Source organism: Colobus angolensis, unplaced genomic scaffold (assembly GCF_000951035.1).
Source record: "Colobus angolensis palliatus isolate OR3802 unplaced genomic scaffold, Cang.pa_1.0 Scaffold99, whole genome shotgun sequence".
Lineage (NCBI taxonomy): Eukaryota > Metazoa > Chordata > Mammalia > Primates > Cercopithecidae > Colobus > Colobus angolensis.
The window spans coordinates 4,304,879-4,329,803 of NW_012123931.1; the positions used below are offsets into that span (position 1 = coordinate 4,304,879).

The following is a 24,925-nucleotide window of genomic DNA, read 5'->3' on the forward strand; positions in this document are numbered from 1 at the left end:
CCATTTGGAGATGATCCCAAGGCAAGCCTACCCTGGGTCTCCCCACGTGTCATATGGGGGTTCACATGCTTAAGGCTCACCGCACTGAACAACAAAGGGCTCTCAGCTCTGCTAAGTCCTAAAAGATGCCCCACAAAACACAGTTGTGCTGGGCAAGTGGCCACAAGCCTATGCCTGGGAGAGACCCTCCTATCCAGGCAAAAGGCTTCTCAGTGCTTCCTCTGGGGGTGCTGAGCAGAGTCTGTGATTGGAGCATTAGGCTTTCAAGATTTACATCTTTATTAAAGACTGTGACAGTGGAGGCAGGGCAGAACACCCCTCAGTCACATCTGAAAACAGCGCACATGGTGGGGCTGGAAATCAGTGGGCCCAGTCTCCCTTCCTCCTTCCATCTGCATCAATCTATTTCCATCAGTGCTTCAGAACCAGTGCCTGCTTTAACAGTCTGGCATCAGAATCTTATTTTAAATGCATCAAAGTTCACTGTTAGAGCCAGCACTCCAATTGTGGGAACAAGACCCTACGGAATTCCTCAGTGGGTCTTCAGGGCCCCCATGGGATGGAGCTGCAGTATGGGCACACACATTTCACCTATGTGAAAGCTGAGGTCATCAGCCATGGAGGCTAGAGGTCTTGGAAAGCATCCCAGCAGCAGGGAGCCAATGAGAAGGGATGGAAGGGAGGGAGGAGGAGGAAGGGTCCGTTGTTCTGCTAATCAGAGAGGACAACCCTGACCTGCCTCTGTTCTGCTGTTGACCTCTGATGTGACCACAACGCTGGGGACTAACAGTTTGGAATGGGAGCTAGAATTCAAGGATGAGAAAGCTTCCTGTCCACTGCCTCAGAGGCCTGCTTTCCATTCCCAAAAATGCAGGATGGCACAGAGGGATGGCAGTTCTGAGACCATGGAGGCCAACCAGTCCACTTTACAGATAGGGACATTAGAGCTTAGGAAGGGGCCTGTTCCTAGGCCACACTCACTGCACAGTCAGAGATAGGGACGGGACTTTCTCTCCTGTTCCACACTGCTTCCCCTTGGAGGAGCAGTCTATGAGAGCAGCGGTTCTCAAACATAAGCATGCACCAGCATCACCAGGAGAACCTGTTAAAACACAGACTGCTGGGCCCCATCCTGAAGATTCTGATTCCAGAGGCCTGCAGTAGAGTCCACGGGTCTGCCTTTCTAAGAAGCTCCCAGGGGATGCTAATGCTGCAGGTCCTGGACTACATACTGAGTAGTGCTGGGCACTCCTTGGGACGGCTGAGGGTGAGGGCAGTGCAGGAAGAGCCAAAGGCCATGCTGTGAGGGGTCTGGTGGCCTGAGGACCAAAGAGCAAAGCTGTGGCCAAGTAGAGGTGTCTGTGCAGCCAGGAGGAAGGAAGCAAGCTTTGGAAGGTCAGGCTTTGGAAGCAGGGACATGCATGGAACATCAGTTTCTGTCTTTGCTGATGAGGCCCCTCTGGGATGAAAGAAGGGAACAGAGTTGGCCTCTGGGCAGGTGGAGGGTGGAGGGCCCTAACCTCATGAGGGGCAGTTTGGTTTGGAAGGCACTTTGAGTTGCCATGGGCTGCTGGGGCTGTAGCCAGCATCACCTCAGACTGTTCTCTGTGGGAGCTGTCAGCAGGTGTCCTGGGGCAGGGGCTGGGGTCAGGACTGAGCTGTAAGGACACCCAAGGTAGTGGCAGGTGGGATGGATGGGGCAAGACCAGGGCCACTTAGAGAGCCCAGAGGTCATGACTTCCTCACTCAGGACCTCCCTGGTTCTAGCTCCTGGAAGGAGGGGGCTAGGAGTCTGGTGCACACCTGGGGTGGTGGGTGCTCAGCTTTGGAACCTTCTCTGTAGGATTTTTAGAGAAGAGAAATTTGGTCCCAGAGAAAGGGAACTGATTCTGAACCAAATGACAACTGAGGGCTGGGTACCAGGACCTGGGAATGCTGTGATGGGTGGGGCCTGGCTCAGATACCCCATCCCTCTCTGCCCACCAGAGACTCCAAGCTGGTCACCCCCTCCTCTCAGCTCTGCTGGGAGGCCCTCTCTGCCAAGCCATGGCCAGCAAGAGGGGTGGAGACTCCTTCTGCCCGTGCCAGCGCCGGACCCTCCAACAGGCCTTCAAAGTAGGTACCCAGAGCCTGCAGGTTGAGAGCAGGCTGGGCAGGGGGCAACGCGGTGGTCTGCAGGCTTAGGTAGCGGCTGTACTTCTTAAGGCCCCCCTTCCGGTCACGGCGGTGTGCGCTCAGCAGCTCCAGGAAGCTCACATTGTGGAGGGCCAGGAGGCGGGCCTCGGCCCGGGGCAGCACAGCCGCCTGCACCAGGGGCTGCAGGGAGGCAAAGCACTGCAGGCTACTGAAGGGGTAGACATGCTGGGCCAGCTGGGGACCCGGGGAGACCTCAAGGAGGCGGCACAGGTCACGCATGGCCAGCACGGCAGCCATGGCACTGCGCTCGCTCATGTTTCTCGCCAGGTAGGTCTGGGCCAGGTTCTTGAGTTTGAAGCTGCTGGCACCGGGCACACGCTCCCGGATGAGGGGCAGGGCAGCGAGGAAGCCCGAGATGGCCTCCTGGAATTCCCAGAGCCTGTTAATGTCCTCCAGGGCCCGGAAGAAGTTCGGGAGACCAGGCCCCCACAGCTTGTAGCAGGCCAAGATAGGGCGGCGCATGGAGCTCAGAAAGCTGAGGAAGTGCTGCAGCCCCACCTCCAGGGACACGGCCTTGGAGTAGATGCTGAAGAAGGCTTCGGGCTGGATGACCACGCGGAACTTGCTTTCCCGGTTCACTGCAGCCAGCTGGCTAATCTTCTGGGCTGGGCAGGAGAGAAGGGCAGGGTGAGGACCCAGGGCACAGAGAGCTCTGGGGTGGGAGCAGGGGGTCCTCTAGGGCTGCTGACCCACCATCTAGAGACCTCACCTTGGGGCCTGCTGGCAGTAGCCACACATCAGCCCCCAAATGCAGCTCTGACCCTGGTTCTGATAGGATAGCAGTCAGAAGGGGAGGCTCGGCTGCCCTCCAAACACTTTGTTCACCAGCTGGGGATCCAGCTCTCCCCTTCTTCACTACCAGCCCCAGAGTTGGCCAAACTCCATGGATCCAGGTCCCTCCTGTCTTCTGTCAGCCTCAGCCGCTTACACTAGAGATCCCAAGCTGTTTGAACTTAGCTCTCCATCCCATGCTCCTTCCTCCAATTCCCTCAAGGACCCCAGCCCAGTTACAGTCCTGGGACATAGACAGCACTCCACTCAGAGCAAGGCCCAGAGCCTCCCACTGAGGTCTGCAAATGACTTTCCTGTACCATGAAAACACTTGCTGTTTCTGTCTGGCTGGGCTAGCCCCAATGTTGAGTCCATGCCACAGGGTAGCGCCTGGGGCTCTGGCTCAAGGAGGGGCATTTGCAGAGCCAGGGTAAGCACTGGAGGAAGTCAGGGGGCTTCCAGAATAAGGTCCCTCTGTGACCTTGGATCTGTGGGCAGCCCTGTGCAGCCCGCTGTGGGACTGGCCCTCTACTCAGAAATGTGTAGCACAGCCAGAGGCCTTACTTGGATGACTGGGCTCATGGCAATGAGCTCGCGCATTGTGTTTCTGTCTAGGAGTGTGTTCCCCAGGCTCTCCGTCTAAGAGAAGAACTGGTCAGAGGTGCACTTGTGGAGGCATCTGCCTCCCTTGCACACTCAGGCACTGGACAAGGCGGACATCTTTATTCAAGCCAGCAAATGACACCCCCGGAGCCCAGGTGAGCCAGAGTGCTCTGCCCAGCCTGGCTGCAGTTGTTGGCCAGAGCTCAGTGCTCTCCCGCGCCTGACAGATGGCTCTGCCTGCACTTCTTTTTGGGACTCACAGACTAAGTTAGAAAGGGGTGGGGGTAGCCCCAGGAGAACCCACTTTCATTGTCAATCTTGAGGTCAAAGAAAACCAGAGGTCTGTCTTCTGCTTGGGGGTCAGCAAGGTTCTCGTCCAGGACCCTGAGGGTGCTGGGGTCTTCCAGCTGGAGGTCACTGGACTCACTGCTGCTGTCATCCAGCTCTCGGGAGGACTGCAACACAGAAAAACCAAGTGTCAGGGGTTCAGAGCGCCAAGACAAGCACCTGTGCAGAACACTAGCAAGCTGGTATAGCTGGGGGCATCTGCGTGCACATGAAGGAGGGTGTACCACTAGGAAAGGGGACATGTATGCACAAGAGAAGGTATGTGTGCATGAATGGGTGTGAATTGGGTGTGTCACATGTGAGGGTTACGTGTGTGAACCAGGGCATACACCTTCATGAGTAGGGGAGGGAAGGTGACACACACAGGTTGTGAACGTGCATGTGTGGGAATGAATCCAAGTGCTAAGCTTGTGTGTGCATGTACAGTTAAGTGTGAGCTGTGAACCCGCGTTGACACAAGCGTATGGAAGTGTGAGAGAAAATGCCAGTGGGTGTGTGCACGAGTGTGTTGTGCTGCTTATGGAGGCTCAGAGAAGGAGCCATCTGCTATGGCAGGCAGGACCTGAGATGTCTGCTCCTAATTTCATATTTTTGAGCAGACTCAGAAGAAACACCAAAAACTTGGGATGGGAGAAAGAAGCCTCATCTTGAACCCCAGATGATTCTTTGGAAGGGATCAGGAGCCTGCTTTTTCTTGTCCCCGAAGTCAGCCAAGGTGCCAGTGTCCTACACAAAGGCAAAGGGAAGGGCTGCTTGGCCTCCTGAAGGCCACATCTAGGTGGACACCCAGGTCCTTGGCAGTGAGAGAGCAGTGGAGGCCCTTGGCATCTGACCCAGCAGCTTAGAGAAACCTGAGTTTTGGGAGTCCTTCAGGTGAGGTGTTCTCTCCTGCCCCAAGGTGCTGGTGGGAACACTGTTTGAGAAGCCATGGGCTGGGCAGCCAGAGGATGAGGGAAAGGCTCCAGCTCTGAGATTTTCCCAAGGGACTGGGACTACAGAGGGAGGTGGTGCCTCTGATGGTAATACAGAGTTCATTGCTTATCATCTGCTCAGCTGCCAAGCCCGGATGTTTAGTCTTTGGTGACCAACTTGGAACCTCCCGTGAATACCACCTGTGGACGTTAGCCAGAGACCAGCAAGGAAGAGACGTGGCCAGGATCACAGGGCCAATTGGGAGCATGGCTGGGACAGAGTCCAGGGCAGGCCTTGGGTTTTTCCTCTTTATGGACTGCCTCTGGCTTCTCGATGAAGTTGCTGTCACCTGGTGCTAAAGCCTCAGTTAATTCTGGCCTCTGGCTAATGTCCCTGGCCTAGGAGACAGTGCATTTCCCCAGACCGTTCCAATGCCCAAATGAAACATCTGTTTCCAGCCAAGCTTCAACTGAGAGAAAAAGCATTTCCGCCTACGAGTAACCTAAGATGTGGTGGGTTTTCCTAGGAGTGGCAGGGTTTCACTTGATTTGCATTTCACAGCCCTGCTCCAGGCTCGCCAGCTTTCTGCCAGTCATTGTCAGAAGCACTCACTATGAATCCATCCAGAGCTAGCTTTGCCTCTTCATATCCAGGGATCTAGTCAGAGACCAGCACCTCGCATCTCCAGATCCTCATTCAGCCACGGTGTCAAAGGCTGATTTCACGCGTCTTGCTCCAGGTGAGCCCACACTGCTGTCTCGCCTTCCCGACTCGGTTTCCTCCCTGTAAGGAGCCTTCTACAAGGTGTCTTCCTAGCTTGCAGCTGGGTGGCTGGAGGCTCCACCTTCTCCCGCTTAGGGAGAATCCAGTTGTTTCCTCTCTCCAGGCTTCACTGGGCAGCAGCACTCTCCCACAAGCTGGCAGAGGGGCTGGGCTCCCCTCCTGGGTCCTCCCTGGTTCAGATCCCTGGTGCCAATAGCTGAGGCTGAGTCCATGCTGCCACCTACTGACGTGGCACACAGGACATCCTCTTTTTCATTCTTCTTCCTGCTCCAAACGCAACTGCAAATGCCCCTTTGTGTTCCTGAGTGCCTCCACAAAGCTCGGGGCAATGTCCTCAGCCTTAGAACCAGTCTTCTCGCCTTCAGATCTGCTCTTCCAAGAGCAGAGCTCCCTGGAGAGCCACAGTGCTGTCTCTTTAGGCGACCTCTCCCATCGTTACAGGAGGGTCATTTATGGCAGCCACTAGAACCTCATTTTTAGAGCCTTCCATTGTCCTGGGGCCAGGGAAAGTCCTTTATCCTAAACTTACCGGAGCTGCCTTCTCTAAGAAACCTCTGCTTTCTCCCTTAATAAAAGGACACCCCATTCCACCGAGCTTGTTAATGGAGGACAGGCTGGATCTTTCAGCCCTCATTCACTTCCTCCAAAATTCCTCTTGCCATTGGGAACTTCCATAAAGTATGGCCACCCATGGAGCTGGTCTCACTGGAACTCCAGCCAGCTGTGAACTCAGAATTCTCCCCTGCCCCACCTTAAACTCCAGCATCACGGCTGGGGAGTGCTGACGCATTTAAACAAGACTTTCCGAAAGACTCAGGTTTGCCAGCAGGGCCATCAGATATAGTGGCTGGCCTGGTGCAGGACATACTCCCCTCCCTGCTCACTAGGGGAGACTCTCCCGTTCTGCCCCCAGGCCCCACACCTTGGCCTTATTTCACAAATTAGGATAACTGGGTGTCGGGGGAGCATAGAGAGGGACAGTCACTAGAAAAGGCTTAGATTTGCTTGGAAGAGAAAAGGAAGGGAGGCAGAAGAAAGAGGATGGGAAACAGAGTCTTGAGCCTGCATGTGAGGACCGGGAAGGAAGGGGGAAAGCTTTGCTATGTAGTGAAAGATGCCAGGCGCCAAAGAAACGGGGAAGAGGGACTGAAGAAGTGCTGCTGGGGTTATGAGCTGGATTCCCTTTAATGTTCTTTCAAAAGATGCAAGTAAATACTGGGATTTATTTATTTATCATACTTGGTTCATGGACATTGTTTCTTTGAATGCAAAACTGTGTTCAGGCTGAGCCTCGTGAGAGCCGGGATTTTTTCAGGATATACATGCAACTTGGATACACATGCAGTCTGGCCCATGAGCTACACCCATCTCACTCCCCTTCCTCATAGATCTCCCGGCCTGAGCAGGTCAACTGCATTCCAACTCAACACAATAGGTCTAACAGTTGTCCCAAGCATGCTCAGAGGAAGTGGCTGGATTGGCACTTTAATCACCTTCCAAAAGTCTAGGAGGTGCATCAGGGAAGATCCAGCCTCTCCCCTCCTCTGCTGTATCACACCCCGGTATGAAAATGTCACCTGCATTCAAGACTGCTACATCTATAAACAAACGATCAGCATTCCTCTACCAGACATGCAATGAATCCGATTCAGTGGTTCTTGACTTTGGCTAGGCATTCGTAGCTTTAAGAAAAATCGCTTGAGGCCTAGGCTGCAGCCAAGACTGATTCAATTAGAATCTCGGGGCGTGAGACCTAGGAATCTGTAGTTGGGAAAACTCCCCAATGTACAGCCAGCTTGAGAACAATCGTCCTTATCACTGATTCATTCCAGGTTTGCTCATCAACCAAACACACACAAGCCGAACTCTGAGAGTCAGCATCCAGCCTCTGGAAGATACAGAGCATCTGACATTCATGCTCATCAAGAGCCCTCAAGCTCCTGAAGAACTTTCTGAGCACTTAAGCATTAGCTATAGCTGGGATCAGTTTGGCAAGACACACGCACTGCTGTCTTTCTGCAGACACAAAACCCCAGCTCTTGCAAAGCCTCAAAGACCCCAGGAATACTGCACACGTTATCAGTGAACTGGACCATAAACTTGGCCAGCCTGTGGCCTCTGCTGCCCTTCTGTCTAGCTCCAGCCTCTTGGCCAGCACCTCCGTTTCATTTTCTCAGATGCACACTCACCAGTGCCACGGCCCCTCCCTGGATCAGCCATTCCCCACAGGCTTCCCTTCCTTCGCCGTCACCACTGCCACTTCTGCCACAGGCTGCCCCCTCCCGTTGGCCCCCTCCTGTTGCTGCTGCCACCAAGGCACCGGAACCAGTAATCTGTCACAAGAATGAGTGAGAACACCTATCTTTTCCACTTTGGATCCTAAAGCAGGGGCCCCAGGGCAGGCGCATTGCTGTCCCACTCTGGCAGTTTTTAAGCAAAGTCCTCACCCCAGGTACTCCACAACCAGGCCTGGGGGACTCACCGCTCCACCCCATGACTATGCCCTGCTGCCTCTCGCTCCTCCTTGCACAAGCAGTCTCTCACTGAATCCCTAGGACACAGCTGAAGCTCAAGGGAGGGATCCCTAAATGCCCTGGAAAGTGTAATATCGTAGCAGACCAGTATTCTGTAACTTTCCTCACTGTAAGGCTGGATATGAGCAGCACAGCTGGGGAAGATGGGTTAGGAGGAGCCGGGGTCACTTGGGAATATCACCCCACCCCCTCCCTCTAAGCTGGGGAGTAGGAATTTGCAGTGGGGGTGCTGGGGGTACTCTAGGGGCACCAGGGGTCTGGAAAGGGCACAGAAGTTGAGTGAGAAATGCATAGGGGGGGACCTCATTTGTTGGGGTTTTAAAATATATATTTTCTAAAGTTTGGGACACCTGTAACAATTTTTAAAACCTGTGTCTTAAAGCTACATACACAAAAGCAGCAGTCCTCTGGCTGTCTCCCCACATCTCCAGGCCTGCTCTCTAATGTGAGCTCCTAGGTGTTTAATTCATCATCACCTGAAATGTGCTCTTACCCCCTCCCTTAATTCACTGGATAGCCCCTAATGACTCCTTGCTGATAGCTGAGCATTAGATACTCCCCGCCCCTAATAATTGCTGGGGTCCCTCTACTTGACTGTCCATGACGTCTGGGGACATTGTTGGCATTCCAATCCTGTTCTCCACCTTTCTTTCCCAGGCTTTTGCCTCTACCCAGGGTCAGTGGTAGCTTTAATTTTACCAAGATTATGAGATGGAAATAAGTGCCCAGATTTCAGAGGAATTTAGACCCTAGAAAGACAAGACTCAATAACTGGTTGGATGTAAGGAATAGTCAAAAAGGGGGGTGCCCTGGGTGGCTGGGGTCTTGGCTTGTGCAATGGGGCAGAGAGTGGGGTGAGCTACTGAGAGGGGAGGAGGAGGTGCTGAGTTTGAGGTACCAATGGGCATCCATGCGGAGCTGTTAGAAGGTCATTGGCCACGCTGGTCTGGCAGGCAGGTGCGAGCATTGGGTATCAGCTACCCCTGGGCGGTAACTGAAGTCAGGGGCATGGCTGAGAGCACCTGGGAGAATACATAGACCGAAAAGAGGAAAGGGCCCAGCAGCAAAGCTGGAGGAGCACCACACCCAAGACAAAACAGAGCCTGCAGAGGAGAAGGAGGAGTGCCCAGAGCTGCACCAGAGCAGGCAATCTTTCCAGGAAAGACTGGGCCCGGTGCCACTCAAGAATAATAAGGACTAAACACGACACTGCACCTAGAGGCATGGAGGCCACTCTGGTACTGGCGGGGAAGCGCAGGAGGTGGAGTGAAGAAGGGGCAAGGAGGGGGCTAAAGTGTAAACAAGGAAAGCAGAGGAAGGGGAGCCAACAGCTGAAGAGGGAAGTGGATGGAGTTTTCTGACATGAGAAAGACCTCATTCAGGGTGTTTCATTCAGAAGGCAGTGGATGCATTAGAGACGCAAGACAGATGAGGAGGAGGAGTGAGCCTTCCAGCGGGTCAAGGTCTGGGGCCAGGACACAGGGTGAGTCCTGGAGGCAGGCAGATGTCCCTTCCACCCTAACGAGGACAGGGAAGGGACGTGATGGGGATCTGTAAATAGAGAGCAAGGTGTTAACTGTCCCTATGCCATTGGAGAGCTCCTGTCTTCTCCCTGGAGCAGAAGGTGCTACCACCAGCTGAGGGTGAGGCTGGGACAAGGGTCCAGTGAGGAAAGGCAGGCGGGTGCTGCCTTGCAGAGCAAAAGGATATACTGGGCAGAGAACCAAGGAGCCCTTAGTAGTTACAACCACTCATAGTTTTCCCAGGCCTTTCTCCCACAGATCTCGGCCTCCAGGTGGCAGCACAGAGGTGACAAGCACCTGAGTCCTTCCAGGATTTTCTGCTGGGCAGGCAGCTGCAATCCTGATGAACGATGGGATGAAGTGGCAAGTGTGCGGGGCTGGAGGGAGGCAAAGGTAGGACCTAGAGCTCAAGGAACAGGAGGCTGCGGTCAGAGTCCGAGGGGGCCAGCTGAGGGACTGACAGTGCTCGGTGATGGCGAGGCGCAGGGCGCAGCCACGGGGCAGGCAGTTGTCGGGGGAAATGGGGTGACGACCCCTGAGAGGTCAAGGAGTGGCAGGCAGGTTGGTGGATGTAGAATTCACTCAGGAGGAAGGCAGGACCTGAGCAGGGAGAAGAAATCTGGGAGGCGAATGCTCACGTCTGCCCTCAGTGAGGGTAGGCAGGTGAGTGTCTGAGATGAGCTGGGGAGCATAGGGCCCACCCTGAGAGGGACAGAGGATCCTCAGAGGCACAGAGGATCTTACCAGACAGCCAGGAGGGGGATGCAACAGTCCAGGAAGCACGGGGCCTTGACCCTACCTCCCACCTCTGATGCCCATAAGTGTGGGCAGAAGAGGGGACATGGTATCCCCACAGGAGAACCGAGTTCCACCGTAGGGAAGACAGAACCAGCCTGCAGCGAGGAGCTGGATCCATCAGAGAATGTGATGGTCATGGAATAAGGGTTCGCAAGGGTGATGGTTCAACAAGTGTTTATTGAGCAGCCAATCTGCCAGGTCTTGGGGATAGCCAGTCCCTGTGCTCATGGGCTTAGATCCTGGCAGAGGCCCTGTGGAAAGGCTTGGGGTGGGGATCAGGGCATGGAAGGCTGTGCTATTTGCCAGGGACTCAGAACACAGGAGGGTGCAGGGGTGACAAAAGTTTCTTTCTTGGGCAGAGTCCTGGAATGGTGGCTTGAGTCTCAGCCATGCCTTAGCCTTCCCCTCTCAACCAGAGAAGATCCATGTCTCCCTGCCCAGAGGTCCATGCGTAGCCATTCATTCACTGATTCATTCCTTTACCAAGAATGAATGAATGCGTACTCTGTGCAGGGCCTGAAAGAGCATGGGCTAGAGGAGGCAGCTCAGGGGCCGGGCAGGGGTGTTGGCTGCAAGGTTATAAGAGAAGGGTAGCACTCTCAGAGGCCTGCTTGACGGGCGCCTGGGACTGGGCTGATGGGGGGCCTTTCTGGGGGACAGGGTGGTGGGAATGTAACTGGAGAGGCTTCCAGAGGCACTTGGACTTGAGAAGCCTCCATGGAGCCTCTGACAGAATCCCCAGAGGAAACACCTGCTCCAAGAGTCTGGGCTCTGCCTCCCCCTGCCCCCACCATGGAAGAGTTATCAAGCTGGGAATTCATGGAGGAGAGGGGGAGGGAAAAAAAGTGGTTGAGCCACTGGGATAAATAGGAGGAGCCCCGGAGGGAGCGGCTGCGGGATCGCACAGTCCCTCGTATCCGGCAGGGTAGGCTGATGCCCCTTTGCAGCTGGGCAGGATGTTCCTGGGCATTAGCAAGATGGTTGAGGGGCCCTGTGGTGGCAGGAGTGCTGGCTTGGACCACATGGGGAGACCAAGCCCGAGTAGGGACCCGATGCAATCGAGGGTGCAAGCGGAGGGCGTGGCGAAGGCGGATGGCTCTCTGTGCTCTGTACAACAGGTAGCGGATCCCACGGTGGACGGCAGGGTGCTCCTGGTGATCAGGAGGCTGGCTGTGAGGCTCAGCATCAGGGACGGCAGCCTGCTCAGCGGGCTGGTGGGGAGGCCAAGCTGGGGGGTGGTGTGTGCCACGGGGCAGGCTGGAGGCTCCTTGTGCTCTCAGCAGAGACTGGGCTGGCGAGGAGTGTGGCTCGGCGGTCTCCATGGGCTCCGTGCACTTTCCAATACAGAACCTCAGACTGAGGGCTGGAAGAGACCTCAGGCGCCACCCAGTCCAACCTTTCACTATTCAGATCCCATTTTCCCCTGGACAAGTGATGGCCCAGCCTCTAGTAATAAACCTCTAGGGACAGAAGGGTCGCTACCCATGAGGCCACCTGTTTCATTGTGGAATGGATTTACAGTTCTTTCTTACATGGATGGAGTCAAACCTCACTTGTTTGGCCCCTGAACAGCTGCCCTGTGGCGTCACATCCCTTCACTGGCCCCCACTGGCTGCAATAAACCAAGGAATGGATTCTTGTCCAGCCCTCCTCACTGAGGACTTAGAGGACAGTAAACGCATAAGGAAGCTCCAGACAAAGGCCTTGGACATTCCAGAAAAGAGACAGGGCTCTGGACATATGCTATCAGCACTTCAGAAGAGTATATATGGCTACGGAAGGCTCCTGCCCTGGTGTAGTAGGAGAGCTGGGGTGGTCCAGGCGTGCAGCTAGCATTTGGAGACTGTCCTCAGCACAGCTTGGGACTCAATGCCTCACTGGAAAATTCCCCAGGCGCAAGACAAGTCTGAGAGTTACCTGCTGTGGCTGTGCCCCCTGGGACCTGAAATGGGGGAAGGCAAGAGTCCTGGGCTGAACTTCTGGGCCACTCACCGAGTTTTCGGCATCTGAGTCTTCCGAGCTGCTGATCACCACAATGCGCTCCTCTGAAACGGGGAAGCGGAGATGCATTATGAACTGCCCAGGACGCACGCTGGGAGGGGTGTGGGTGTGCACCTACCAAATCCTTGCAGGCCAGTGGACTGGGGGCAACGGGTGCCCTGCAGGAGGATGTGAATAGCCACTGTGTGTGCCAATGTGACTGTTTTACATTTGGATTTGTGTAATTCACAAATGGGTTTCCATAATTTCTTGCTGTGCCTTATCTATGAATATTCAATTACTTGCCCAGAATTCAGAATTTGCCCCCTTGTACAGGAGGCCTGACAACCACTACCTGGTCTGGAACCTTCTGTAATCCTAAAGAAGCACACTATCCCCATTTGCAGCTCCATGAGCTGGGATGTCTAGAGTTAAAATATGCTTCATTTAGTGAATCAAAACCCATCGATTACCAATAGCATTTGTGGGTAAGGAGTATCAGTCAGTCCTCAGGGTGTGACCAGGGCTGGGGCTCAGTCAGAATGAAGAACAAAGCTGTACTCTGGATTAAGCAGATCCAGGAAGAACTCTCTTGTTCCAGATTTCTCTGGGTTGACCTCAACTCCTGCCCAACTGACTACCTGCCTGGCAGTGTTCATAGAAGGTAACTCTGACAAATGAGATACCTAGGTAGGTGGCCTTTGTAGAAACACTTGGGGAAATGATGGGTGTAGACTGAGAGAGCAGAGTTAAGGTCACGGGGAGTCCAGTTTCCTGTGATGGTATGCCCAAGTCCTCTCTGGGAGTATGCTAGGCATCAGCCAAAACTTCTTGTGGAGACCTGCCCTGTGCAAAGGCACGGTACTGGGCACTGTCAGACTAGTGTTTGGGAGAAAGGACTCATAGAACTGTGCATTTTAGCCTGTCAGGCTCCCCACACCTTAATCGTAGCAAAACACATGGTAAACCATATCCACTCTCACCCCCCAGGCACACTGTGAACTTTGCCTATCTTATTCAGTGGGAATAAGGGACTCCTGTTGGCTTTGTGCTTTCTGGATGGGGCCAAAATACAGAGGAGGGGCCCCACCCAGACCCTGGCAGGCAGCACACAGGCCACTGCCCTACCCACCTCCCTACCTGCCTCCCCGGCGCCACTGGCCACGTGGTTGCTGTTGGGCAGGAAGACCTCACTTCCTATGACGGGGCTCCTGGGGTTAGGCGGCCCATCCAGGTGGGGTGGTGAGACTGCCTTGGAGGTGCTGGGCCTGGGCTGCTCCGGGGAGCTCCGAGCCAACCTTGCCTCCTTCCCCTCCTCAGACTCCATCTTGATGACCTTTCTGGGGCACTGGGTCTGGCTGCACTTCCTCTTCTGGGCTGTGGTTGTATTGGAGACATCCTGCACAGAGGGAGTCACAGAGCCAGGTCAGATGCCTCCAGGGGTTGGTGGGCAGAGCCTGCCCTGAGTGCCAGGGGCTTGTGACCACCCTTTTGCTCCTGCTGTCCCCTCTCCTCTGCTCTCAACCATGCAGATCACGTCTCTCTTCAGACAGGAAGTCTTCCCAAACTGCTACTGTCTGCTGTCCACCAGTCTCTGCTGGCCTCTGACAGCCCTGGGTGTCTCAGCACCCCTGCTGGGCTGGGAGTGGGCCATGCTTTTGGGGAGCTCCCTGACCATGCAGCCAAGAACAGGGGAGAGCACAGAGAAGGCGCTGACCAAAATCTTTCCCACGAAGAGCTGATCTGATGAAGGCCTGGATTCCCACCCCAGTGCCAGCTCACTTTCCTGATGGAATCGAGGCCTTCAGGAGGGGAGGCCGGGGCTGGGGAGAACCTTACCTCTCCGTAGGAAGGGCCTTTGATGGAGAAGGCGTACACTGGCACAGGGTGTGCCCCGGGCACTGACTGTACCACAGCCACAGGCTGGGCTTCAGCCAGCCCCAAGGCCTGAGCCTGGGCCTTCACTCTCTCTGCCTCCTCGGGCTGCAAAGTTGGGAAAATCAAGTCAGAAATGACTAGGCAGTAGCCCCAGGGCCAGGTACCCCAGACCTGTGGTTGGCCCAATCCCTGGGGCCTCACCAAGTCATAGGTCCAGGTTCCCTGACTCACAGCTCCGAGTTCACTGGGGACAAGAAGTCCTCCAAACTCTCCATCACATCACTTCCTTTTTTAAAAAGTTTTTTTTTTTGTAGAGATAGGCTCTCACTATGTTGCCCAGGCTGGTCTTGAACTCCTGGGCTTGAGCAATTCTCCTGTTTCGGCCTCCCAGAGTGCTGGGATTACAAGCATGAGCCACCACACCTGTCATCACCTCCTTCTGACTCTGAGTTACTGGTGCCCAGGGACCACTTTGGTTCTTATGTGTCCTAAGGGGGCTGGAAGATACCCCAGGAATCACAGTGCCCGACACAGGACATGCTCAATAATTAGCCCAACTTATACACACACCTCCAGGGACAAAGTGCTCACTACTGGCGAAAGCAGCTCCTGTAACAATGAGAAAATCCTCCCATTGAGCTGAAACTGGTCTCCCTGGGGCCTTGCCTCTGCCCTCTCAACCTTAACTCTACCTGGGTCAGCTACTGCAAGAGTTGGGTGAATTGCTTAAAACTCCTCAGGCCTCTATAAAACTCCCCCTCTATAAAATGGGAGTAATAACATCTACCTTATATGGTAATGTGGATGAAATGTGTTAATACAAGTAAAATATAAAATACCTGGCACTTAGAAAATGTCGTTGATGATAAATATTGTTCTTATTACTACTCTGTGCCAGGCACAGTGCTAAGTACTTCATGTATCTATCTCAAAATTAAATAGAGGCAGTTTCTTAAAAGACTAAATGTAGAATTACCATATGACCTAGCAATTCTACCCCAGGTGTGCACCCAAAAGAAGGGAAAACAGATGGTTAAACAAAAGTTTGCACGTGAAGATTTAGAGCAGTACTATTCACAATAGCCAAAAGGTAAAACAAACTAAATGTGCATCAACTGATGAGTGAATAAACAAAATGTGGTACAGCCACGTGATGGAATATTATTAAGCCATAAAAAGGAATGGAGGACTGAGATGTACAACATGGATGAGCCCTGAACGTATTACATTAAATGAAAGAAGCCAGCTGGACGTGGTGGTGCACACCTGTAGTCCCAGCTACTTGGGAGGCTGAGGCACAAGAATCGCTTGAGACCAGAGGCAGACATTGCAGTGAGCCAAGATTGTGTCACTGCACTCCAGCCTGGGGCACAGAGTGAGACTCCGTCTCAAACAATAATAATAATAATTAATTAATTTTAAAAAAAAGAAGCCAGACACAAAACACACATTGTATAATCCTATTTACATGCAATGCTCAGAATGGTTAAATCCATAGACACGGAAAGCAGATTGGTGGTTGTCAGGAAATGGGGGAGGGGGAAATGGGACTGCTTCATGGGTAAGGGGTTTCCTTTTGGGGAGATAAAAATATTCTGGGGCTAGACAGGTGGTAATGGCTGTGCAAGATTATGAAAGTACAGCAGGCTGAGGTGAGACAATCGCCTCAGCCTCCCACCTAGGCAACATAGAGAGACTTCATCTCTGAAAATTAAAAAGAAAAAAATTTAATCATTTGAGCTGGAGCTGCAAAGAAAAAAAAATTTAAAAATTTAAAAAATCTTATGAATGTAATAAATACCACTAAATTGCACACTTCAAGAGTTAAAATGGTGAATTTTATATGAATTTTATTGCCATAAAAATTATAGTTAAAAAAAAAGTAGGTACCATACTATGATTATTGCCAGTCTTCAGAGAAGGAAACGGAGGCAGAGAGAGGTGAAGTGATTTCCCAAGGTCACATACCTCGGGACCCCTGGCCTGGCCTGAATCCAGTGTTTTGTTTGTTTGTTTGTTTGTTTTGAGACAGTCTTGCTCTGTTTCCAGGATGGAGTGCAGTGGCGCGATCTTGGCTCACTGCAACCTCCGCTTTCTGGGTTCAAACGATTCTCCTGCCTCAGCCTCCCAAGTAGCTAGGATTACAGGCACACACCCCCACACCCAGCTAATTTTTGTATTTTTAGTAGAGACGGGATTTCACCATGTTGGCCAGGCTGGTCTTGAACTCCTGACCTCAGGTGATCCGCCCACCTCGGCCTCCCAAAGTTCTGGGATTACAGGCATGAGCCACCACACCCGGCCAAATCCAGTGTCTTGAAATGGAGGCCTCTTCCTGCCCCAGGGTGCTCTTCATTTTCTTCACTTGCTGAGTCTTTTACATCCTTCCCCACCATCTTTCTCTCTTATGTGAACTTTAAACGTCCACTGGACCAATTGTTGAAAATGAGTGAGTGGCAGGGATATGCCTTCCTCACGGGGACAAGCTCTGTCCCTCTCATGTGGGCCTTCTGAGAACCACCCAGGCAAGCTGGGGCTGGGCGAGGAGGCTCCCCACAGAGGCTGCTGGGTGTGTAAGTTAAGGCAGGGATGGCCCCAGCACAGTGCTGGCTCCTGGGTGTGCCAGGTACCAGAACCCCGCGGTGGGTCCTTCTCTTGGGCTCCACACCATTGGCCATGATGGATTGACCTCCTTCCCTCCTCCCTTCCTTCCTTCCTTTTTCTCCACATCTTTAAAAAGAAGGAGGAGGATCTCTGCAGATTAGAGAGTGTGAGTCTGTCTGGGGAAGGAGAGAGAACAGATGATCTCCCAGGATCTGTCTCTGCCAGGCCTCTAGGAAAGTCTAGTCACTCTTAAGGCCAGTGGTTTTCAAACTGCAGCTTGTGAATCATTAGTGGATCCAACCATGAAAGCAATTTAGTGGGTCATGACCAACATTATTATATCAAAAATAATAGTATAGAATAGAAATGTTATCAGAGTATATCCCATGTAACAATCATAATTTATTTTGTAAAACTTTTTTTTTTTTTTTTTTTGAGGCAGAGTCTTGCTCTTGTTGCCCAGGCTGGAGTGTAGTGGCGTAATCTTGGCTCACTGCAACCTCCGCCTCCCAGGTTCAAATGATTCTCCTGCCTCAGCCTCCTGAGTAGCTGGGATTACAGGTGCCCACCACCAAGCCCAGCTAAGGTTTATATTTTTAGAAGAGACTAGGTTTCATCATGTTGGCCAGGCTGGTCTTGAACTCCTGACCTCAGGTGATCCACTTGCCTCTGCCTCCCAAAGTGCTGGGATTACAGGCGTGAGCCACTGCGCCCAGCCTATTTTATAAAACTTCTCCTTTAGCTACAGTATGTGTGTGCATATGTATACACTATAAGTTAAGATGTAAAATATATACATTTTTAATAGAGGATAATGGTCAAAAAAGAGTTTAACCCACCTCATACACATTAGAATGACTATTATTTAAGAAAAAAAGAGAGAGAGACAATACAACAAATGTTGGTGAGGCTGTATTCTCTCCAGTCAAAACTTTTATACAGTGCTGGTGGAAATGTCAAATTGTGCAATAAAAAATGGAAAACAGCATGGTGATTCCTCAAAAACAATTAAAAATAGAATTACCATATGATTCCACTTCTGAGTAAACATGCAAAATAATTGAAAGCAAGGTCTCAAGGAGATAGTTGTACACTGTGTTCACAGTAGTATATTCACAATAGCCAAAAAATGGAAAAAGCCAAGTGTCCATCAACAGACGAATGGATCAACAAAATGTGGCATATACACATTATGGGATATTATTATTCAGCTTTAACAAGAAAGGAAATTCTGACACATGCTACATGGATGAACCTTGAGAACACTGTGCTAAGTGAAACTGGCCAGTCACAAAAGGACAAATACTGTGTGATTCCACTTATAGGAGGTACCTAGAGTAGTGAAAATCATAGAGACAGAAAGTAGACAAGGGTCACCAGGGCTGAGGGGAGGCAGCATAGGGAGTGACTGTTTTACGGGGACAGAGTTCCAGCTTGGGAAGATGAAAATCGTTCTGGAACGGGTGGTGGTGATGGGTGCACAGCAGTGTGAATGTACTCAATGCCACAGAACTGTACACTCAGTATACACTGAACTGAACATTTTGAAATGGTTAAGATGAAGTATTTTATGTTATGTGCATGTTACCAAAATTAAACATTTTTTTTTTTCAAAAGGGAGTTTAAAAGGTCCTGCTCTACCATTCTGTGTCTGGCTCTGCAAACTGCTGGTATGTAAAAGACCCTCTTTCCAGACAGGTCACGAACTCCCCAAAGGCCGGGCTGGCCTCCTCTCTGCCTCTGTCCCAACCTCCCTGACACACCCTCCATCCACGTTAATAAAACAGGGAACGCACTAGAGGGCTCAGTAGAGAAAAACACATCATAATGACGGATTTATAATTTTTATAGCTTTAAATAATAAATTTATTTTTTTCTATTAAAGTGTTATAACATGATTACAAAAAGCCTATGAGAAACAGAGGAGGGAAAAGATCCGAGCTGCTGCCGCCCCACCCAAACAATCCTAGTGAAGCCTGTTGAGTTTTCTCTTCATCTCTTCCAGGCATATAGTTGCAATGAAAGTAAACAAACCAGCAGTTTCAAGAGGGAGGAGCGCTGGAGCTAGATGCCCAACTCCCGCCTTCTAAGGCAGAAACATGGACCCAAGAGCTGCTTCTCTCCTGGCACAGCTGATGGAGCACTTTCCCTTAGGACGCCGTCTGTGCCTGCCTCACCTGTCCTTGCACTCACACTGTGTTCCCCACTTTCTTCCCTCAGCTCCACTGCCATCCCCAGGCAAGGACTGAAGCCAGAGGCTTTGCAAAAAGAGCAACCCTCTAATAGTCCAAGTTCAAACTGCTTCCTAGCTAATAGTGACAGGCCACGTCTATTCTGATTTTATCAAGACAAAGACCCAAAATACCTAGACCTTCACACAAGACAGTGCAGGCTCTCTTGCTGTTCATTCACCAATGACTAGCACCTGGAAGACAGCTGAGTCTGTGGACCAAGGGCACTTCCCCATTATTATTTTGATTTTATTTGTTTGTTTTTTGAGACAGGCTCTCACTCTGTCACTCAGGCTACAATGCAGTGGTGTGATCACAGCTCACTGCAACCTCAAACTCCCTGGGCTCAGGTGATCCTCTCACCTCAGTCTCCTGAGTACCTGGGATTATAGGCACATGCCACCACAACTGGCTGATTTTTACACTTTTTGTAGAAACAGGGTCTCACCACGTTGCCAAGGCTGGTCTCAAATTCCTGGGCTCAAGCAATCTGCCCGCCTTAGTGTCCCAAGGTTCTGGGTTTACAGGTGTGAGCCACCGTACTCAGCCTTATTATTTTATATTACTTATTTGCGAAGATCATCCATTGTAGCATTGTTTGTAATAGCAAAACAACCTAAATATGCAGCAACAAGGAACTGGCTAAATAAAGCCTGCCATATCCATTTAATGGTCCATTATGCAGCTGCAAAAAGGTATCAGGAAGCTCTCTACCTATTGATAGGATAAGAATTCTGGTATGATGCCGTGTGTATATGGTATTATGCTACCTTTGTGAAGCACAGAATGCAAAAGGCAAATATCTATAATAATATTTGCTTGTAATTACATAAATTCTGGAAGGATATATAAGACATTAAAAAAGAGGGGGGCTCGGTGGCTCATCCCTGTAATCCTAGCACTTTTGGGAGGCTGAGGTGGGTAGACCACTCGAGGCCAGAAATTTGAGACTATGCTGGCTAACATAGCAAAACTCCATCTCCCCTAAAAATGCAAAAAATTAGGTGGGTGTGGTAGTGCACACCTATAATCCCAGCTACTCAGGAGGCTGAGGCATGAGAATGGCTTGTGCCTAGGAGGCAGAGGTTGCAGTGAGCCGAGATTGTGTCACTGCACTCCAGCCTGGGTGACAGAGCAAGACTGTATCAAAATAAATTTTGAAAAGATAGTTATATGGGCATAAGAACTGGGGGCTGAAGTGGGAGTAAGACACTATTGATCACTTTCTGTGTTTTTATTTCTGACTATGTGATTGTATTATGTGTATATATATTTAAAAAGAAAAGTCATTTTACTTTGAGGTTGTGTATATAGGAATGCAGTACCCAAGGCAGTTAAGAGTCAGCTTTTAGGCCGGGCGCGGTGGCTGACGCCTGTTATCCCAGCACTTTGGGAGACTGAGGCAGGCAGATCATGAGGTCAGGAGTTCAAGACCAGCCTGGCCAATATGATGAAATCCCATCTCTACTAAAAAATACAAAAATTAGCCGGGTGTAGTGGTGTGTGCCTGTAGTCCCAGCTACTAGGGAGGCTGAGGCAGGAGAATGGCTTGAACCCCAGAAGCAGAGGTTGTAGTGAGCCGAGATTGTGCCACTGCACTCCAGCCTGAACAACAGAGCGAGACTTCATCCAAAAAACAAACAAACAAACAAAAACAGAGTCAGCTTTTAATCTTGCCCCTAACTTGCTGTGTGTAGCCTTAGGTAAGTCACATCCTCTTTCTGGGCCTTAGCTTCATCCTCTGTTAATAAAAAAGGGGATTAGACTCCATGCTCTTGCCTGGCTCTAAAACTCTGAGACTCTTAAGTCCTGTCTCTTCCAGGAAGCCTCTCCTGATTGCCTCAACCTACAGCACTCTCTCTCTTCTACGGGTCATGCCATGGCAAAAGCTAGGCCCCTACCCACCACCAGAAGACCTGCTGTCCATGAAGGACTGGCCAGTCCTGGGGCCAGACCCTTGATACGCTAGGCGCACACAAACCTGAGTGACCAGGTTGGGGAAGAGACCAGACGCCAGGTCCAGGAAGAAACCGAGGATGCTTATTCTGGTGGAGAGGAGCCACACTTATGAGTGCCAAAGGGGGCAAGTCAAAAGGACACCACTGCATTTCCACCCAGAGAAGCACTTTCTAAGTCAGAGCAGTCCAGAGTTGGGAGCAGCTGCCTTTAGAATGAGTAAGCTTCCTGTCCCTGGAGATGTGTACATGAAAGCTGGACAGCCACGGCTCAGGGATGCTGCAGAGGGAATGCCAACATTAGATGGGACATGGATACCTTCCAACCCTGAGACACTCAGGTTTGTTACATGTATGGTGGCCCTGGAATCACACCAGCAGAACCTGGGCAACTGGGATCGAGATCTGACTCCTGGCTTCACTTCCCATTCCTTTCCAAGAACCACCTGTGGGGAACAGCGGGGGAAGGCCTACCTACGCTGACTCTAAGAGAAGGCTCACACATTGGGGATAGGGTGCAGGAGGGGAGAGGATATCTGCCACATCCCTTAGGGCTGCTGACCCTATATCTAACCATACATCTGTCAACCATAGTTTCTCATGGCTGGAAGGCACCCATATGCCATCTAATGCTGGAATTCCCTCTGCAGCAGCCCTGATCTGTGGCCGTCCATCTACCCCACATCTAACCCCCACTGAACCTGGCTCATGGACCATCAAGAGTAACTTCGGCATTTAGGAGCCTACCTAGAGTCAGTCAGGTAGCCAGCCAACCCTTCCTTAATGTCTTCCTTTACTTCCTCTCACTGAAATTTCCAGTCCAGCCACTTGCTGTCCCTCACTCAGACATTCTCCCTGCACACACAGGGACAGCAGGACTCACAACCTGCCTGACCTGCTGGGCCCCACCGCCTCCCCTTCAGACCTCAAACCCATCTCACCAAGTCAACATCAGTGGGATCCCTGGGAGTGCTGGCAGCCTCTGGGCTGGCTTTCTTGGATACAGCTGCATCTGTAGAACACAGAGAAGGTCACAGGCAGGTCAAGGAAATGCTGGTAAGGGACATCCTGACCTGGGACAGTGATAGACAGGAGGTCCCTGTTGCTTTTCCTGGTTACCGATTTTCTAGGGCATCCCACAGCACTGGACAACTCCCTGGAGGGGCAGCTGGAAGGAGAGCTCTCTCGAATTCAGTGGGCAGGAACCCAGCCAGAAGGGAAAGAGAGGTGGCATTAGAGTGCTTGCTTTTGGCTCCAAACTCCAAGTGCACCTCTCTCCGTCTCTGAGCCACCAGCAAGGCTAAGTGTGTGCAATCATAAAGCCATCATTCCCAGCTCACTGACTCTCTGCATATAGTGAGAGCTCCATGATCTTCCTTATCTGCAGGCTGGTTTTTATTAAATCTAAATCTCTTATGCTTCAGAATAAAATAACTCTTCTCTCTGCCACTGCCCAGTTATAACACCTAAGACAAGCTGTGTAAACTCTGTGGGGTCACTTCCTTAATATGGGTAACACTCACTGCCTAGATGGAGAAGGCACAGGTCCAGGCCCTCTAAGATTAGCCTTTATGATCCATGTCCAGCTCCAGGAGAAGTAAGTACGCTCTCTGTCACTGGCACATACCCAGGTGCCTTCAGATTCCGTAGCCTCCCTCCCCTTTCCCAGTAAGGGCATCCTATACCAGCTGCTCAGAGCTCACATTCCAGCTTAGAGATTTAGTCAAAGAGTCTTGGAGACCCTCTTGTGCACTCCCCCGACTCCTTATTTTGAAAGCCCCCTTGTTCCAGCTAATACACAGCTGCCACATCTCCCGGATTTGGATTGCAGAGCTGAGCACTGTCTCATTCTCCAGCTATGTGATGTGGCTCTGGCTCCTTGAGATCAGAAACTGGTCTGTGTCTCCTTACCTCTCAAGTGCCCAACACTAGGCAGGGTGTGCAAAGGTTGTCAGACAGCAGGTCATCCTAGAGACAAGAGGTCTCCTCCATTGGGCCACTGTACGGTTTTGGGTAAGCATCCAATCATCCCCCGGAGGTTTTCTTAGCCCCCTTCTACCCTAACCCCAGGTCCCAATTGACTTCTCTGTTCCGAGGCACTGGTGGCTTAAGAGAACCTCCTGAAGCGGTTGGTCCCTCTAGAGCCAAAATGATACTGGGTCTGATTCTCAGCTTTGCAGTTTTTCGTTCCCCATGAGTCATCGCTAGGTCAATCCATAGAGTCTTGTAAATTGGTAAAACGTGTACCCTCTGGGTGGCTGCAGCCCTTTGTCAGGGCCTTATCTCCCCCTTATCCTGTGCCCTGGAACCTAAGACCTTACCAAATCCCAAAGACTGAATAAAAACCCAGTTTCCTTTTCTGTCAAATGGAGATGATCCCTTCTGACTCGCCTTCCCTAGGGTGCAGCAGAGGCACAGGCCGCCCAGGAAGATGGCTTGCGTGCTTACCTGTCCCCTGGGTGATGCAAGAGCTGAGGTCCTGCAGGCGCACCTTGAACTCGTCGAAACCGTCCGTGCGCACAGCGGCTTGCAGGCTCTGGGGCTCCTCCTGGCGCAAGCGGCAGAGCGCCTGGCGCAGGAAACTGTGCATGTCCAGCACCTCCTGGTCCGAGGCATAGCTCTTCATCCTCTGCACCAGCGCGCTGCCCGTGCGGATGCGCTGCAGCACAGCATCCAGGCGGCCCAGCCGACTGGCCATCTCCTCGTAGTCGCGCTGGTACCGCGCGTCCACTGCCTCCAGCAGCTCGCGCTCCTGCGCCCGCAAGTGAGCTACCACCTGGCGCACGCGCGCGCGGATCAGCCCCTCGGTCTCGGCACGCGCGCGGCCCAGCTGGCCGACAGCCGCGTGCATCTGTGCGTGCACCGCGCCAAAGGCACTATCCTGCTCCTGCAGCGCCTGCGTCATGGCGTCCAGCTCCTCCTGTCGCTGCTGGATCTCTGCGCTGATGTCGCACTTGAGCTCACTGTGGCCGCTGTCAAGGAGAGCGCAGGAGCAGCACAGCGGCTTGGAACAGCCTCGGCAGTAGATACTGTGGACACACAAGGTTGGCCTGGGTTAGGACTCTCCTTTTTCCTCTTAAAACGTTCGTTATTAAATTCCTTTTCCAAAATTACCAGACTTTGAATCATGGCATGTTTCTAGGTTTCTGCTTTTCCCAATTCATTGTTTGTGGTTATGGTGATAGTATCCAAACTACCAATAACACAGAAAAAATTACTACAGTAACAATTTCAACATCCGGGAAACAATACAAAGATACACGAAACGACAATCATCTCTTTCCACCACTTCTGAATTTCCCTTCCTCACTGAGGAAGCACCAGTTAAGCACTGTGGGGTGCACCCTTTCACACCTCTCTCCAGTGAAACCGCTTTACACAAATGCCAGACTGGGCTGCTGCTTGCAGGATGGTACAGACTTGACACATGTTAGCCATGCCACTTAACCTTTGCGAGAGCCCCTTGGATGAGAATTATTGTTATGCATATTTCCCAGAGGAAGAAACAGAACATGTTAAATGATTGACCTGGATATCTACAATTTTGGGGGTTGATATTTGTTAAAAAAAAGAAAGAAAGAAAGAAAGAAAAGAAAGAAAGAAAGAAAGAAAGAAAGAAAGAAAGAAAGAAAGAAAGAGAAAGAAAGAGAGGAAGAAACAGAACATGTTAAATGATTGACCTGGATATCTACAATTTTGGGGGTTGATATTTGTTAAAAAAAAAAAGAAAGAAAGAAAGAAAGAAAGAAAGAAAGAAAGAAAGAAAGAAAGAAAGAAAGAAAGAAAGAAAGAAAGAAAGAAAGAAAGAA

General features: G+C 51.5%; 1 protein-coding gene across 8 annotated transcripts in view; it reads right to left on the reverse strand.

Moving 5' to 3' along the window:
* Positions 1-261: 261 nt before the first annotated feature.
* Positions 262-24,925, reverse strand: part of PML (promyelocytic leukemia) — a 56,750-nt gene continuing 32,086 nt past the window's right edge. Inside the window, exons 3-9 of one of the 8 annotated variants that reach the window (XM_011932940.1) lie at positions 23,565-24,145; positions 22,058-22,128; positions 14,288-14,431; positions 13,589-13,847; positions 12,461-12,513; positions 3,875-4,025; positions 262-2,801 (exon numbers count right to left, since the gene is read on the reverse strand). In XM_011932940.1, coding sequence (XP_011788330.1) covers positions 2,014-2,801; positions 3,875-4,025; positions 12,461-12,513; positions 13,589-13,847; positions 14,288-14,431; positions 22,058-22,128; positions 23,565-24,145 — 2,047 coding nt within the window. In that variant the 3' untranslated portion in view covers positions 262-2,013. Of the gene's footprint in view, positions 2,802-3,637; positions 4,026-10,625; positions 11,843-12,460; positions 12,514-13,580; positions 13,848-14,287; positions 14,432-22,057; positions 22,129-23,564; positions 24,146-24,925 lie in introns of those variants that run through there. The other 7 variants (XM_011932941.1, XM_011932945.1, XM_011932942.1 and 4 more) reach the window with 7 other exon arrangements.